The sequence below is a fragment of the Mytilus trossulus genome, chromosome 5 (assembly GCF_036588685.1).
Source record: "Mytilus trossulus isolate FHL-02 chromosome 5, PNRI_Mtr1.1.1.hap1, whole genome shotgun sequence".
NCBI lineage: Eukaryota > Metazoa > Mollusca > Bivalvia > Mytilida > Mytilidae > Mytilus > Mytilus trossulus.
In genome coordinates this window covers 25,404,540-25,420,040 of record NC_086377.1, presented here as the reverse complement: position 1 = coordinate 25,420,040, position 15,501 = coordinate 25,404,540, and the positions used below count along the sequence as shown (strand labels likewise).

Below are 15,501 nucleotides of genomic sequence, written 5' to 3'. Positions count from 1 at the left end.
AATAGATGGTTAGTCCTAGACTACAAAATAAAAAAAAAATAATCCTGCTCTATATATGCTTTCACACCCCTCTAATGTTAATAACTTTTATAATGTCATAATGTTAACATCACCGATTGTTTTTTCTGTATGAATAGAAACACATTTGTTTCGTTAAATGTTTCATCTCCCTCACAGTGCCCCATTGCCTTATGTGCAATATACACCAGCCAGTCTAGGTTATAAAAAACCACCATTTTGTCGTTGGCAATTCTTATTGAAGATGTTATCATCAAGAACAAAAATTTCAAGTTACAGGTAAGTATTCTGCTTATATGTTCATTTAGTGTTAAAATTTCTTTAACATTTTTTCTGAGTGAAGAACTTTCAGATTCTACATGCACTTCCTAATATAATGAATATAATATCAGTTTTCATGTATCAGGACCGTACGGTTAGCAAAATAATTGTAACCGTTTTTTTTTTGGGTCTTATATAACTTTTTTTATTCTTTTATTTAAAATGATGAAGATTTAAGTATTTAAGTCAGTTTTGAATACTTTCATCATTGAAAAAAAAATGCAAATTCTCATGAAATGTTCTTTTATCAAACAAGGATTACACACATCATCATCCGGGTAACTTTTATGCTGACTTTACGATATGAGTTTTGCTCACTGTGTTTTTCTCACTATTTTATAGGTCGTACCGCGACCTGTTGTTTTTAACATATTTGTCATTCGGTCTTTGTTGGATAGTTGTCCCATTCGCAATCATTCAATATCTCCTTTTTGTATTTTAATAAATGGCAGTACATTTCGTTCATTTTAAACGTTTCAATTGGGAATATAGAAAACGTGCGAAAAAGGTTTTTCGTGTTTGGTTTTATATGCTTTATCTCAAATATTTAACGCGCATTGCCTTTCAAATAAAAACAAAAGTCGGCGAGGTTTCAGAGGAATATGACTTAGCGACGATTAAAACGTCTCTATTCACACATTATTCATGACATAATTTTTGTTCGATCGATGGTGTGTAGTAGTGATTATATCACAAATGCTCATTTATAATATTACGATAACATTACATAACATGAGATTCGTCAGAACGTAAATTTATCGAGATTATATAACTTAACTGTTTACACGTATAGCTCATATCGAATGATTTTTTGTAGATCAGAGATAAGAAATTAAAATGACATTTCAGATATATTAAATCATACATGAGGTTCTGGAAAGGGGGTCTGTATTGGCTTCTTCTGTTCGTTATTTAATCTGACCAATATTTCCTATACTTTCATATGTTAAAATATTCGTTTATTCTCTATTGTTCTTCTTTCGTGGGTTATTTTGTTTGCACTACTAGCCAATTATTTTGTATTCTTCTTTATCCTATACTATTCACCAAATATTCTCTATTCTGTAAACTCCATTCGTTCTCTGATACAAATATTTACAAATACCTCATACATGTATGGCCAAGTTTAAGAATACATGTATGTAGACTATATTTGTTAACAAACGATCTGCTAAAATTCACACACCTATTGCTTTAATGAAAGATATATATTAGCGTAAACAGGTAAAATTAGGCATTACGCTAAAATCCTAGGCAATAAGCTAACGTCAATACATTAAGTTATTTGCCTGAAATTTTCAAGCATTAAGCTTTGTTTTTTTAAATAAGATGTTGATTATTCAATCTTTTGCCAAGAATCATTTCAAGCAATAAGAACTTTTTGATTTTTGCTTTATCTTCCAAATGAATGTACAATTTGGTAAAATAATCTTGATGTAAAGTATCGTTTATTGTTTATTCAAAAGTATTAAACTACATTAATTTAAAATATCTTAAAATTTATGATTTTTTTCATATTCTTCTCATAATCAACTTAAAAAGTATTTCTTTGTGGAATTTCAAAAATATGTTTAAAATAAGTGAGTGTTTCTAATGAACGGAGGTTGATTGATGATTCTATCTGAACATTATTTAAAATAAATTCGAGAAAACCAACTAACAAAAGTTTGTAACATATAGCTTTCGAGTCCAAATGTGTTTGAGAGTTGACTTTCGATCAAATTGATGTTTTAAAAACTTTTGGCGCGCCCTATAAAGTGCAGAGTGACAATGGTTGTGATTTTATACTTTTGGTTATATTCGAGTTAAAAGTTAAGTGGCCAGAACTTGTGAGTTTCTTTTAGGTAGTTGCCATTTTAAACTTTAGTTATTATCATGTTATGATGTATCAAATGTTTTTTTAAACTTGGAATACATGTCTTTGTATTTACTTGCATTTACATTTTAGGCATCTAGGTTAATGCCTAGACACATTTTCCCGGATTTAAGGTAGCACAATACAAAGATTTTATAACTCCAACTCCCAAGTTTTAAAATGCTGTAACTTTCTTAATAATGCTTGAAAATTGATAAAATTTGTAGTTTTAGATAGCTAACAGATTACTCTTTCATATTAATGTAATGTTAGTATGATGCAACACATATGTCACCAATTATAATGTTAACTGTGTCTAAAATATTGTTCCCCAAAAAATTAGCTTCTGCATAGCTATCCCTAGAGGGTTGATTTTATTATGATGTTCCTGTGGCCGTTATCTACAAAAGGATGTCTCAGATTTCAGATAGAATGTATACAACATATTGTACACCTAATTAAACATTATCTTCTTTTATGTGGTTATAATGTTTACACTTATCACAGATTTATGAGAGAATGGAATACCATAGAGACAATATGAGACACCCTTTTGAACCCCATGATGTGTTGATTAAGATTTCGTTAAAATTTTCTTTATAGTTAAAGAGATGACAGAGCTAAATTCAATCAAGTGAACTTACCCAGATGTTGCCACTAATTACACAATAATTGATTGCATAGTAATTGCATAATAAAAATATTGAATTCATTTAAAAGATTAATCTTTTATCTACCTATATATTTCTCTTTTATTATTTCCTTTGCATTTATAAGAAAGTTACAGCATTTCAAAGGTTAGTGATTGGAAGAAAAAAAATCTTTGTATTGTGCTACCATACGCTAATATCCTAAGACTTAAAAATTAGGTGGAACATCATTTAGGCAATTGACCTACTGCAATGGCGTTAGCTTATTGCATATGAGTTAAGCTTAATGCCTTATTTTCACTAACATATACAATATAACTGCATAGTGTAGTTAAAAAATATATCAGAAAAGAAAATATCGAAAAATGTTTTCCCTATGACACGGGTTTAATTGCTATTTGCTATATAAAATCAAAGAGAGTTATCTTTGTTAAATAAATAAAGTTAATTAACTCCTTAGAATTTTTAGTTAACAATCCATTTATAATGTCCGTTTATAAAGGGGCATTAGCTACAAGGTATAAAAAAATAATAAAATAAGATTTTTTTGTGTCAATCATTTATAAAAGTGAAATCGTGAAATGATAATTCGCTTTTAGCAGCCAGTTTGTTTCAATTTTGTAAAAAATGGCTAAGTCACATTCTAATGACTAGAAAGACACGAAATGATGTTACATATTATCGAGTCCGTGCATCGTAAATTGTTTACAAAATTTAAACTATTTATTATTTGGATGTATGTTTACTATAAAAATTCGGATTTTTTTTGTGTTATTGCAATTAGCTGTTACAAAATATTAGAATTTTTTTATAGATTAAGGAATGTATCTCCCTCATGCAAAGCTCTGATTCTTTTCATGGATTTGGCTATACTTTCTGGACCTTTTGGATTATAGCTCTTCATCTTTTATATAAGCTTTGGATTTCAAATATTTTGGCCATGAACATCACTGAAGAGACATGTATTGTCGAAATGCGCATCTGGTGCAAGAAAATTGGTACCGTTAATTTTATTACTATGTTATAAATGAAATGTTAGAATTTGAGTGATATCGGTGAACACGAATTTGACAGGTAATGCCACTATAATAACCGAGTAACAATAATAAAAAAAATATAACATATATCAGGTTATTTCGACGTCGATATTTATTCGCTATAGGACACTAAAATATTCTCTCTGTTCCATTATATGCGTTTTATAACCTTGTACATTGTATTTAATTGAACACACAAATATTGGCGTTGGCAAAATTTATCATGTACTGAAAAAAAGGCATATGCATTAGATAACAAGCTAAATAAATTATTAAGAACATGCAGCAATTCAAGTATATTGAACCTTACGTCATAAATCAAACTTAAGTGTTCTGAAGTGACCAGACAATATATGCATTAACTTACTTAAAGTGAAGACATAGACACAAAACTAAAAAGATACGTGAAGATATTCATCAGCATTTGTATTTCTTCTGTAAGTACAAATCAAACGGACATAAGTTTCGTTCGGTGATGTCACATTCGAGAAAAAGTGGACAGGGTTGTGGTTACGACTGTTGGAACTTATTCGCGAACAACCAACTCATAACGGTGTCCGTAAAAATTAAAAAATCATAAAGTCGTTATACTATTATTATTCGAACTGGTTCAAATTCCGTTTTTTCTCTCAATGCTGTCTGTTTTTTACATAGAAGTCCAATATTGGAACCTGAGGAATATGCAGAAAGATTTTCTTCAACTGTGACGAATGGTTTTATTGCTTTAGAAATAGCAATAGGTCATAAACTAGGGCTCTTTGGTTCGCTGAATGAATTTACTTCCCCAGTTTCACCAACAGAGCTCGCTGCATCATGCAAATTGAAAGAAAGGTAGGAAAATACATGATATTTTGTAGATTTTAATTTACCAATAATAAGTCTTGTCTCAAGAACTTAAAAACAGTCCCATTACATCTCTGGTAGAGTTGACATAGCTGAATACGGTTATTCTTTTCGGGTCAATTTTGATCTCTAGAGTTTCTATGTGTTTGAACATCCCTGGTATTCAAATGTATGTGTTGAGTGTTTCTAATGAATGTAATTTATAAAGTTTTAACTTATTTCATTCAAACATATATGCATACATTTTGAAAGGTATTTACGCTAACACAAATATTACATAATTATATGTGATTACTAAAGATTTATTACGATGTATTTGTCAGTATGAATTATGATACCAACGAATACATGTTCTCATACGCTTGTATCTTACAAGAATAACTTAACATTAAACGAACCACACATTTGCCTAATCAGAGTTACATGTATGAAGCTGATTATTTTTTTAATGGTTTAACATACTTGTGGTTTCAACACTTGTTCCAAATGTAAACACGTTTGGAATGTTAAAATGTATACCTGTCAAAATGTGTAGTAAAGTACCGAGCAGTCCGGTAATAAATTATTTACAAACAGGAAAATAATGAAACATGTATAACTGAATATCTTTGTTGTCCCAAACGAACGCGTTACGGGGAACATAGAAATGATTATATGAAAAATTGCGTTGCTAGCGCTCTAATGTGAACATTTCTTGGCAGAAAATTATCAAACTTATATCATAGGGTTATATAAGCAATGTCTTGGACGAGTTCGAAAAACGGTTCCGATCAATGATTTTAAAATAAGTTATACTCCTTAGAAACATTAATATTTTATTGAAATTTGCGTCGTTAGCGTACTCATGTGTACAATTCTTAACAAACTTTTATGAAACTTATATCATAGGTTTATATCAGCAATGTCTCAAATAAATTAACTAATAAATAAACTAATTAGACAAATTTAAAAATTAGTGACGATCAATTATTTTTTTTTAATTATGTCCCTTTGAAATATTAATTGTATGGAAAATTGCCTGATTAGCGCTCTAATGTGTACAATTATTGCCAGATGTTTTTAAAATTCATATTATAGGTTTATATCTTAAATGTTTTTGACGAGGTCGAAAATGTGTGCCGATAAATGTTTTTTTAAAAGAGTGAAGCCCCTTGAAAATATTGATTATTTGGAAAATTGCATTGTCAGCGCTGTAATGTGAACAATTTCACCAGAATTTTATGAAACTGATATCTTAGGTTTATGTCGGCAATGTCTCAGACAAAATAAAAAAAATAACCAGACCGATCTTTTATTTTTTTCAATAGTTATGTTCCTTAGGCCTATTCATTATATGGTAAATTGCGTTGTTGTCGCATTCAAAGGTACAATTCTTGCCACATCTTAATGAAACTTATATCAAAGGTTTAAATCAGCAATGTCTTGGACTCTTTCGAAAATCAGTGCTGATTAACTATTTTGAACAAGTAATGCCCCTTGGACAATTAAATGATAACGGCGATCGCAGCTTTCATTTTCCTAAAAATATTTACAAAATGTTTTAAAGAAAAATTTTTTTTTTTAGTTATTATCCTTGTGACTTCTATAGATTATCTGTAGCGCGGGGGACATGGAAACTCTTCGTTTGTTAGGTGTTAACTTAACTTTCAGTGCATGGCAAGTATTTCATTGATATCAAGGGTAAACTCAGCTATTGTTTTATACGTTATATCAATTCAATTCAAATCTTTATTTTGTTCCACATTTATAGCATGCGACACAACATAAGAAAATGAAAACAAACAATATCAACAAGATCATTTACATACATAATGAAAATAAATATTTCAAGAGTCAAGCAATAAGAACTTTTTGATTTTTGCTTTATCTTCCAAATGAATGTACAATTTCAAGAGTCCTCATGTCCGCACTTTAAGAGACTGTTTTGAAAAGGACCAAAGTTTATTTACCTGAATGTGTTACCTTTGGTTGAGCATAATGAAATTTTTAAATATCGTTGCAAGTGTGAAGTGTATACATGTATTTTTATTCATTAAAAAATGAAATAATTTAATGTAGTTTGAAAACCCAATGTATCTTTACAAATTTTTAGGTGTAACTTTTAAAAGGTGTTTTATCAATGAAATAAAAAGGGTCAACTGTTTTTTTAAATAATTTGCTCGTTTTTGGCTCTAAAATATTTTATATAGGTATCCAAACATAAATCTGAATTATATAAGGCTTAATAACTAATTATATAAGGCTATTGATTTAACTAATGAATTAAGGAGATTATGTGCGAATTTAGCTCCTATATTATTCAATGAAATAGTATATGACTTCATACCAAAGAGAACATTCCACATTCATTTACTGTTTCATATGAAAGACAGTTTGTAAAAGATTTGATTGATTGATTGATTATTTGGTGCTTAACGCCACTTTCGTCACTTTATGCTTTATCGAAAAATCGATTTTTTTATTGATGGATGAAGATCGGGAGTGCCCGGAGAAAAACAAACGGCTCTCAACAAGAAAACTGGAAATTCTAGTCATAAAGGATCCGCGTGCCCGCAGAGAAACACCGTCCTTTGTCAAAAAAGTGGCAATTCTAGTCAATAAAGATCGGCGTACCCGGAGAGAACCGCCGTCCTTTGGCAAGAAAAATGGAATTCTAGTGAATAAAGATCGGTGGGCGAGGAGAGAACCACCGTCCTTTTTCAAGAAAACTGGCAATTCTAGTCATTAAAGATCGGCGTGCCTGGAGAGAACCACCGTCCTTTGTTGATTATATTCAATAAAGATTGGAGTCGAACGTACCTGCCGCGTGTGTGGTTTAAGCGCATACGATACAGTTACAGGGAAGGTTATGACGTTGCTAACGTCAAGTATTAGTTTCGCGACGTCAAACTGTGACATATCGACGGGTTTTTATCATTCAAACTGATTAAATTGGAAAACGAGTGCATGAACCCCTATTTTGTAAAACGACATTTTTTTTCATTTTGCAGCTAGATTATGTAGACGAAATTTTATTCATGACCATTTCTGAATAAAAAATACATAAAGTTTTAGGATACTTATAAAATACAGAAATTACAATTTGTTTTAACAAAAAACAAGTTGTGTTTATCTTTCAAAAGAAAAAAAGTTATGTCTTTCTTTCGAAAGGAAAAATACGGCCACAAATCAAAATTGTGAGCAAATATACAAAATTTCGACCTCATTAAACTCAAAAAGTAGCACATGAACATGCTGAAGGTATGTTTTTTATTACATTTTTTATTTAATAAGGCAAAAAATAGCCTATATGGAAATTTTCATCAAACTGTAAATACGGGATCAAGTGTATCGTATGCCCTTAAACACGCAACTTCGTTTTAGACAGCTAATGTTACAATAAATGAACTACTCAGACCACTTAGCCTTCGAGGGCCCTCTATAATGTAAAACGGGCATTACAGTTTGCTTAAATATATATTCGTTTTTCATTTACATTAGACCGATGGTTTTTCTGTTCGATTGGTTTTACACAAGTCATTTTGGGGCCTTTTAGAGCTTGTTGTAGGTGTGAGCCAAGGCACCGTGTTGATGGTCGTACTTATATTTTAAATGATTTACTTTTTAATAATTGTGTCTTGGATTGGAAGTAGTCGCATTGGCACTCATATCATATCTTCGTATATCTATAGATATATTTTCACTGTCAGTGGCGCTTGTGGAACAGAAGTTCAAGAAAAAGACAGTATTTCAAATGGATTTGTTTCTCTTTTTTCCCTTAGATATGTCAGAGAATGGTTAGGATGTATGTCAGCTGCTGGTTTCGTTAGTATCTCATCCAATGATAAATACTTTATACCGGAAGCGTGCAAACCTCATACAGAATCTAGTAAACTCGTCAGTGCTTTACCGCAATTAGCTGCGAATACCTCCTCAGTATTAGAATGTTTCAAAGAGGACGGACCAAAGGGTAAGCTATATATCAATTACCTTTTTAGGTTGCACCCTGTAATTACAGTTGTTCCTCAAAACAATCCTCTTTTGGGGAGATCTTGAATATTCATAGAAAATTAATTTTGTTGACATACCGGTTCCCAGTTATCATGGTTACGCTCTCTGTGTTCCATCTCTCATATACATAGCTTTAGAAAGTTACCAGTACATTTACATGTGCATATTGTTTACATTAAAATCTGTTGTAGCCTTTCATTCGAGGTAGGGGTTGTTAAGACATTTTGTGTTAGTTTAAACTTAAGTAGCTCAGGGCATATAAACGTTCAAAATCTGCCGCACAGCCCTATATTTTGACCCTTTGAAAAAAAAATCAATTCTAGGATAAGATTTTTTTCAAAACTTCATAGTAAAAGTGGTACAGTTTTAGCCGTAAAAGGAGATCCTATGGGAAATTGCATTGTCAATATTTACAGACATACAACCTTTAAACTTTGTTCCTTTTTAGAATACTCGGTTATTGACGTATACCAAACATGGTTTTGAAAAAAAAAATCAATTCTAGGATAAGATTTTTTTCAAAACTTCATAGTAAAAGTGGTACAGTTTTAGCCGTAAAAGGAGATCCTATGGGAAATTGCATTGTCAATATTTACAGACATACAACCTTTAAACTTTGTTACTTTTTGGAATACTCTGTTATTGACGTACACCAAACATGGTTTTGAAAAAAAAAATCAATTCTAGGATAAGATTTTTTTCAAAACTTCATAGTAAAAGTGGTACAGTTTTAGCCGTAAAAGGAGATCCTATGGGAAATTGCATTGTCAATATTTACAGACATACAACCTTTAAACTTTGTTCCTTTTTGGAATACTCTGTTATTGACGTACACCAAACATGGTTTTGTTTATTTTCTCTACTTAATACTTGTATATGGTCATAATCCTACTCTATGTCTATTGATCTAAAACTCAATAGAACAATTTCTGGAATAAAAGAAAAATAAGAATAAAATTAACCAATATTTATAAGCTGCTAATACATATAGCATCTTAAACACACATCTTTTATCCTAGGCGATTAAGAAAATGTGTATTTCTATACTTATAATAATTGTTAAACGTTCTGCCTTATCAATCATATGTCAGTTTTCTTATTGGCAGCTCAATGTAGTGTTCAGATCGCTAGTTTAATGATCCTAATTGGTCGATCACTTACTGATCGTACGTTTACTTATCTTACGTTTACTTATCTTGATCCTTATTAGTTGATACACATATTGTGATTACTTATCATACGTATTTTAATACGCCAGACTCGCGTTTCGTCTACATAAGACTCCTCAGTGACTCTCAGATTAAGATAGTTATATAGCGAAAAAGATACAAAGGGGTGCCAAATACGGCGAAGGTATTCTATGCATGGGATAAGAAAATCCTTAATATTTCGAAAAATTCAGTTTTGTAAAAAAATTACCATACATGTGATATTCATGTCAACACCGAAGTGCTTACTACTGGGTCGGTGATACACTCGAGGATGAAACGTCCTCTAGCAGTGGCCTCGGCCCAATGGTTTAAATAGTTATCAAAGGTACCTGGATTATAATTAAATACGCCAGAGGCGCGTTTCGTCTACATAAGACTCTTTGCAGACCATAAGCTTACTGATCCCCAAAAGTCGTTAGCGTACAAATCCTTAGTAAAGTGTAAGCTTATATACCCTTTATAGTCGTTAGTCGTTAGAATACTGATTCCTAATAGTCATTAACAGACTTATCCTTAACAGACCGTAAGCTAACTGATCCATACAATAATCGTTAGCTTACTGATTCGTAACAAACCTTAGGCTTACTTATCCCTAATATTCGTTAACATATTGATCCTTTCTCGTCGTTGTGTTACTGATCCTTAATATACGTTAGCATACTGACCCTTTATTGATAGATAGCTTCCTGATCCTTACTAATCGTTATCCCTATAAGTAACTTACTGCCTGCGTGTAAGGTTTCATACCCTTATATGTCAACGCGTAATGATCCCTAGCTTACTGTTACTAAATGGTCATTTTAGTACTGATTGTTAGTTAACGGATTCGTTTGTTGTCACTAGCTTACTGTCCGCTAGCTAACTTATTCGTAGTGGCTACTATCTTACTGATCATCGATGGTCATTATCTTATTTATTGTTAGCTAACTAAAACGTATTGACAATATATACTAGTATTAGCTTACTGATTGCTATCTAACTAAGTGAGCACTACCTTTTTTTTGCTATCGAACTAATTCTAATTGGTCACTTGCTTACTTATTGATTCCTTTTGACCATCAGCATATTGATTGATAGCTCCTGACCCTAACAAGCATATAGACCATTAGCATCCATTTTTGATACAAGCTCACTGATCCTTGATGGTCATTATCTAACTGACTTTTTTTTCCAAGTAAATATTTTTTATTCGAGCGTCACTGATGAGTCTTTTTTGCAGACGAAACGCGCGTCTGTCGTATATACTAAATTTAGTCCTGGTATCTATGATGAGTTTGTTTACAACCACTGGGTCGATGCCACTGCTGGTGGAGATTTATTTCCCCAAGGGTATCACAAGCTCAGCAGCCAGCACTTTTTGTGCTGACATGAATTATCATTGATATGGTTATATTTATTAATTCACTGTTTACAAAATTTTTAATGTTTTTAAAAACTAAGGCTTTTCTACCTCAGACATAGTCTACCTTAGCAATATTTGGCAAAACATTTAGGAATTTTGGTCCCAAATGGTCTTCAACTTTGTACTTTATTTAGCCTTTTTAACTTTTTTTGGTTTCGAGCGTCACTGATGAGTCTTTTGTAGACGAAACGCGTGTCTGGCGTATATACTAAATTTAGTCCTGGTATCTATGATGAGTTTGTTTATTACATATTTGCAGTTTTAACAATTTACTCGGGTTACAGCGTTAGCCCGAGTATCCCTGTTATAAGTTACTGAATTTCCAGGGAAAAGTTCAGTTAAGTATACTAAATTATTAAACTGTTAATTATATAACATATACATTCTTTTAAATACAGTGTAACTGATTTTTAGCTATCTGATACGTATAATAATCTATTAGCTTACTGATTGCTAGCTATCTGATACGTATAATAATCTATTAGCTTACTGATTGTAAGCAAACTGCGCTGTTATAACCATTGGCTTACTGAACGTTTATTGGTTACTAGCTTACTGGTTGCTAGCTAGCTGAAACGTGTTGGTGGTTAGCTCATTGGTTGTTAGTTTCGTGGTTCACACCTGATCTTAAGCATACGTGTTGTTTAAGTAGCGTTTATTTATTGCTTTGTTTAAGCCACCAGCTTGCTGTTCCATTTTAATCGCTAGTTAACTTATCCATATGTTTCGCTATCAATGAATGCAGTAATGTTTAGTAAGCTGTACATATCAAGCGGTTTTATCTATTATCTAGGCCTTGGCCTTAAAAACAATTGATGGAATTATTTCAGGATATAATTACAGTAACCAGTTTGATACGTTGATGTGGTTGGACGATGATAATCAATCATGTGACAGTAAATGGATTACAGAAAACTTATTCCCTGTCGGATACAAGGAACCAGGTATTAAATTATACTATTATATTTTTTACAACTACTTGCTTTGAAAATTTGCCGGTACGACGTTTAATATTAACACAACTCATATATCAAAACACAAGTATTAGACTGGACTATTCGAAAAAAAATTGTCGAATAACACTAAGTCATTAATAAAACATAAAGATTTTGTTTTTTTCTAGCCTAATTTGGGTTACCAAATACTAACTTACTGTGTTTATGTATGTCAGAACAAGTCACGTGATTCAATGGTTACAAAACAAATACACGGGATCATAGTAACATGTTTCCTACGCTAAACATAAACATTGTTGAAGGCCGTACGGTGACCTATAATTGTTAATGTTTGTGTCATTTCAGTCTTTTGTGGATAGTGGTCTCATTAGCAATCATACCACATCTTCTTTTTTGTAGTTATAAAATGAAATGTGTCATGTAAATGTAAATTTGTTTCATCAAATTGAAATATTTTCTTTTCAACGAAAATGGTTACTTTATGAGTGTTGCTCTTCTTTACACAGATACAATAACCAATGTTTTGGATTTTGGATGTGGGCCAGGCAGTTTAACTATAAAGTTAGCTAAATATTTACCAAATGCCAAAGTATACGGCGTAGATATCGATCGAAATTCCATTGAAAAGGCTAAGGAGAATAAGGCAAAAGAAAATATACCAAATGTCGAATTCCTTTTACTTGAAAACGACCACATGGATGAATCCTGGACGAAGAAATTCGATTGGATAACTTTGGTTGATGTACTGCATGACCTTCCAAATCCGAATTTCAGTATTTCAGACATCAAGAGGGTTCTGAAGGATGATGGAATTGTATCTGCGATAGATCCATGTGTCCATTCTGATCACAAAATGAACCAAGGCAACCAAACTGCTGCCATGCTGTATGTTTTTAGTACATTTCTGTGTCTCCCATGTAGCATGTCACGTGAACCGGCAGTTGGTAATGGCGTAGGATGGGGTGCAGAAAATAGAGCGGAATTTCTTAAATCGAATGATTTGAAGATTTTAGGGGACGAACATAATGGTCTTGTACAATTTCAAAAAGCATAGATATTCCGTAAAACATAAAAACAACATATTAACATTTCCATTATCTGGAAGTACAGACTGAGTTGTTTTCGGGCTTTTTATTATATACTTTCGACACATATATTGTATAGAATTGAATGTAACCTTCTTCTTTAATAAAAATGTATTAAGGGTTATTAATAATTTTGTCTTACTTTAAGATATAAAAGTAATTTTCGAAAACATCTAATAGAAATAACAATTTATTGTAAACAACGCTATGTCTGCGGATACTTAATTAGAGTTTTACCCTTGCCAATGAGACAACTCTCCACCGGAGACAAAATGACGTAGAAGTTAACAACTATATGTCACCATACGGCTTTCATCAATGGGCAAAACCTATACTACATGGTACTACAAAAATGACAATTATGAAACAATTTAAACGAAAATATTTTTTGCTTCCAAATCATTCGATACTATGTGTACAAACATGTTTAACCCCGCCGCATTTTTGCGCCTGTCCCAAGTCATGAGCCTCTGGCCTTTGTTAGTCTTGTATTATTTTAATTTTAGTTTCTTGTGTACAATTTGGAATTAGTATGGCGTTCATTATCACTGAACTAGTATATATTTGTTTAGGGGCCAGCTGAAGGACGCCTCCGGGTGCGGGAATTTCTCGCTACATTGAAGACCTGTTGGTGACCATCTGCTGTTGTTTTTTTTATTTGGTCGGGTTGTTGTCTCTTTGACACATTCCCCATTTCCATTCTCAATTCTATTAAGGACCAAGAGCAAATATCAATCTGCTCCGAGTCAAAATAATGTGTCCGGGTAAGGTGACAAGTAATCCTGTGGACTCTTATCGTGTTAACAAGCACGTTAAAAATTCTGCTCAGCGTGTTGGTATAGTACAAAGCAGGGTAATATTCACAAAACACTGACGGCGGCGTCGGTGTAAACTATTTGTCTAAAGATGCATACTTTATACATGTTTGTTACGTAATTTCCGTCGTACATACGTCTATTTTCCTTGACCTTAGTATGATGGTTAATTGCTTTTTAGCTCACCCGAACTGAAAGGTCAAGTGAGCTTTTCTCATCACTTGGAGTCCGTCGTCCGTTGTCCGTAAACTTTTACAAAAATTTTATCCTCTGAAGGAACAGGGCCAAATTTTACCAAACTTGGCCACAATCATACTTGGGATATTTAGTTTCAAAAATGTGTCCGATGACCTGGCCATCCAACCAAGATGGCCGCCATGGCTAAAAATAGAACAAAGAGTTGAAATGTATATTTTGCCTTATTTCTTTGAAACCAAAGCATTTAGAGCAACTCTGATGTGGGGTAAAATTGTTGATCAGGTCAAGATCTATCTGCCCTGAAATTTTCAAACGAATCGGACACCTCTTGCTGGGTTGCTGCCACTGAATTTGTAGTTTTAATTAAAGTTTGCAGCTTTTTGTTATTATCTTGAATACTATTATAGATAGAGATAAACTGTAAATTGCAATAATGTTCAGCAAAGTAAGACCTACAAATAAGGCAGCATGAACAAAATTGTCAGTCAACTCATTAAGGTGTGATTCCCTTTATAGTCAATTTTTAACATCTTTTCGTCATTTTTTTAAACTTGTACAAAAATATTCTTCTCTGAAACTACTGAGCCAAACTTAACTAAACTTGGCCACAATCATCAATTTAAACTAAGACATAAGGCTAATCTTTCACGATTTAAATGCCCATCAGAATAAGATCTATCCCCTCACAAATTTTCAGATGAATCGGACTACTTGTTGTTAGTTTGCTGCCCTAAAATTGGTAATTTTTTTTAAATTTTGCTGTTTTTGGTTATTATTGTGAATACCATTATAGAAAGAGATAAACTGTAAACAAATAAGTCAACATGACCAAAATTGTCAGAGGACCCCTTCAGGAGTTATTGCCTTTTATAGTCAATATTGAACACCTTTTCGTCATTTTTGTAACTTGTACAAAAATCTTCTTTTCTAAAACTATGGGCCAAATTTAACCAAACTTGACCACAATCATTACTAGGGATCTATTAAAAAAGTGCCTAATGACCCCGCCTACCAACCAAGATGGCGGACATCAGTAAATCAAGTAACAGGTGAGCGACCCAGGCTCTTGGGAGCCTCTAGTTTTGTCGTGTGGTTGTCTCACTAACTATAAGTTATCTAA

At 32.4% G+C, this 15,501-nt stretch overlaps 1 protein-coding gene across 1 annotated transcript; it reads left to right on the top strand.

Moving 5' to 3' along the window:
- Positions 1 to 205: 205 nt before the first annotated feature.
- LOC134718696 (S-adenosylmethionine-dependent methyltransferase Rv2258c-like) lies at positions 206 to 13,482 on the top strand. The gene is made up of 5 exons (XM_063581360.1): positions 206 to 297; positions 4,536 to 4,712; positions 8,486 to 8,673; positions 12,158 to 12,271; positions 12,790 to 13,482. Exons 1-5 carry the CDS (start codon positions 263 to 265, stop codon positions 13,335 to 13,337), a joined length of 1,062 nt encoding a protein of 353 aa, XP_063437430.1. The 5' UTR covers positions 206 to 262; the 3' UTR covers positions 13,338 to 13,482.
- The last annotated feature ends 2,019 nt before the right edge of the window (positions 13,483 to 15,501 follow it).

Excerpts from the sequence above, each read along its gene's own strand:
- LOC134718696 (XM_063581360.1), top strand. The coding sequence starts at position 263 with ATGTTATCATCAAGAACAAAAATTTCAAGTTACAG. Across the intron at positions 298-4,535 it reads ACAAAAATTTCAAGTTACAG|AAGTCCAATATTGGAACCTG; the intron begins GTAAGTATTCTG and ends TTTTTTACATAG. Across the intron at positions 8,674-12,157 it reads CAAAGAGGACGGACCAAAGG|GATATAATTACAGTAACCAG; the intron begins GTAAGCTATATA and ends GAATTATTTCAG.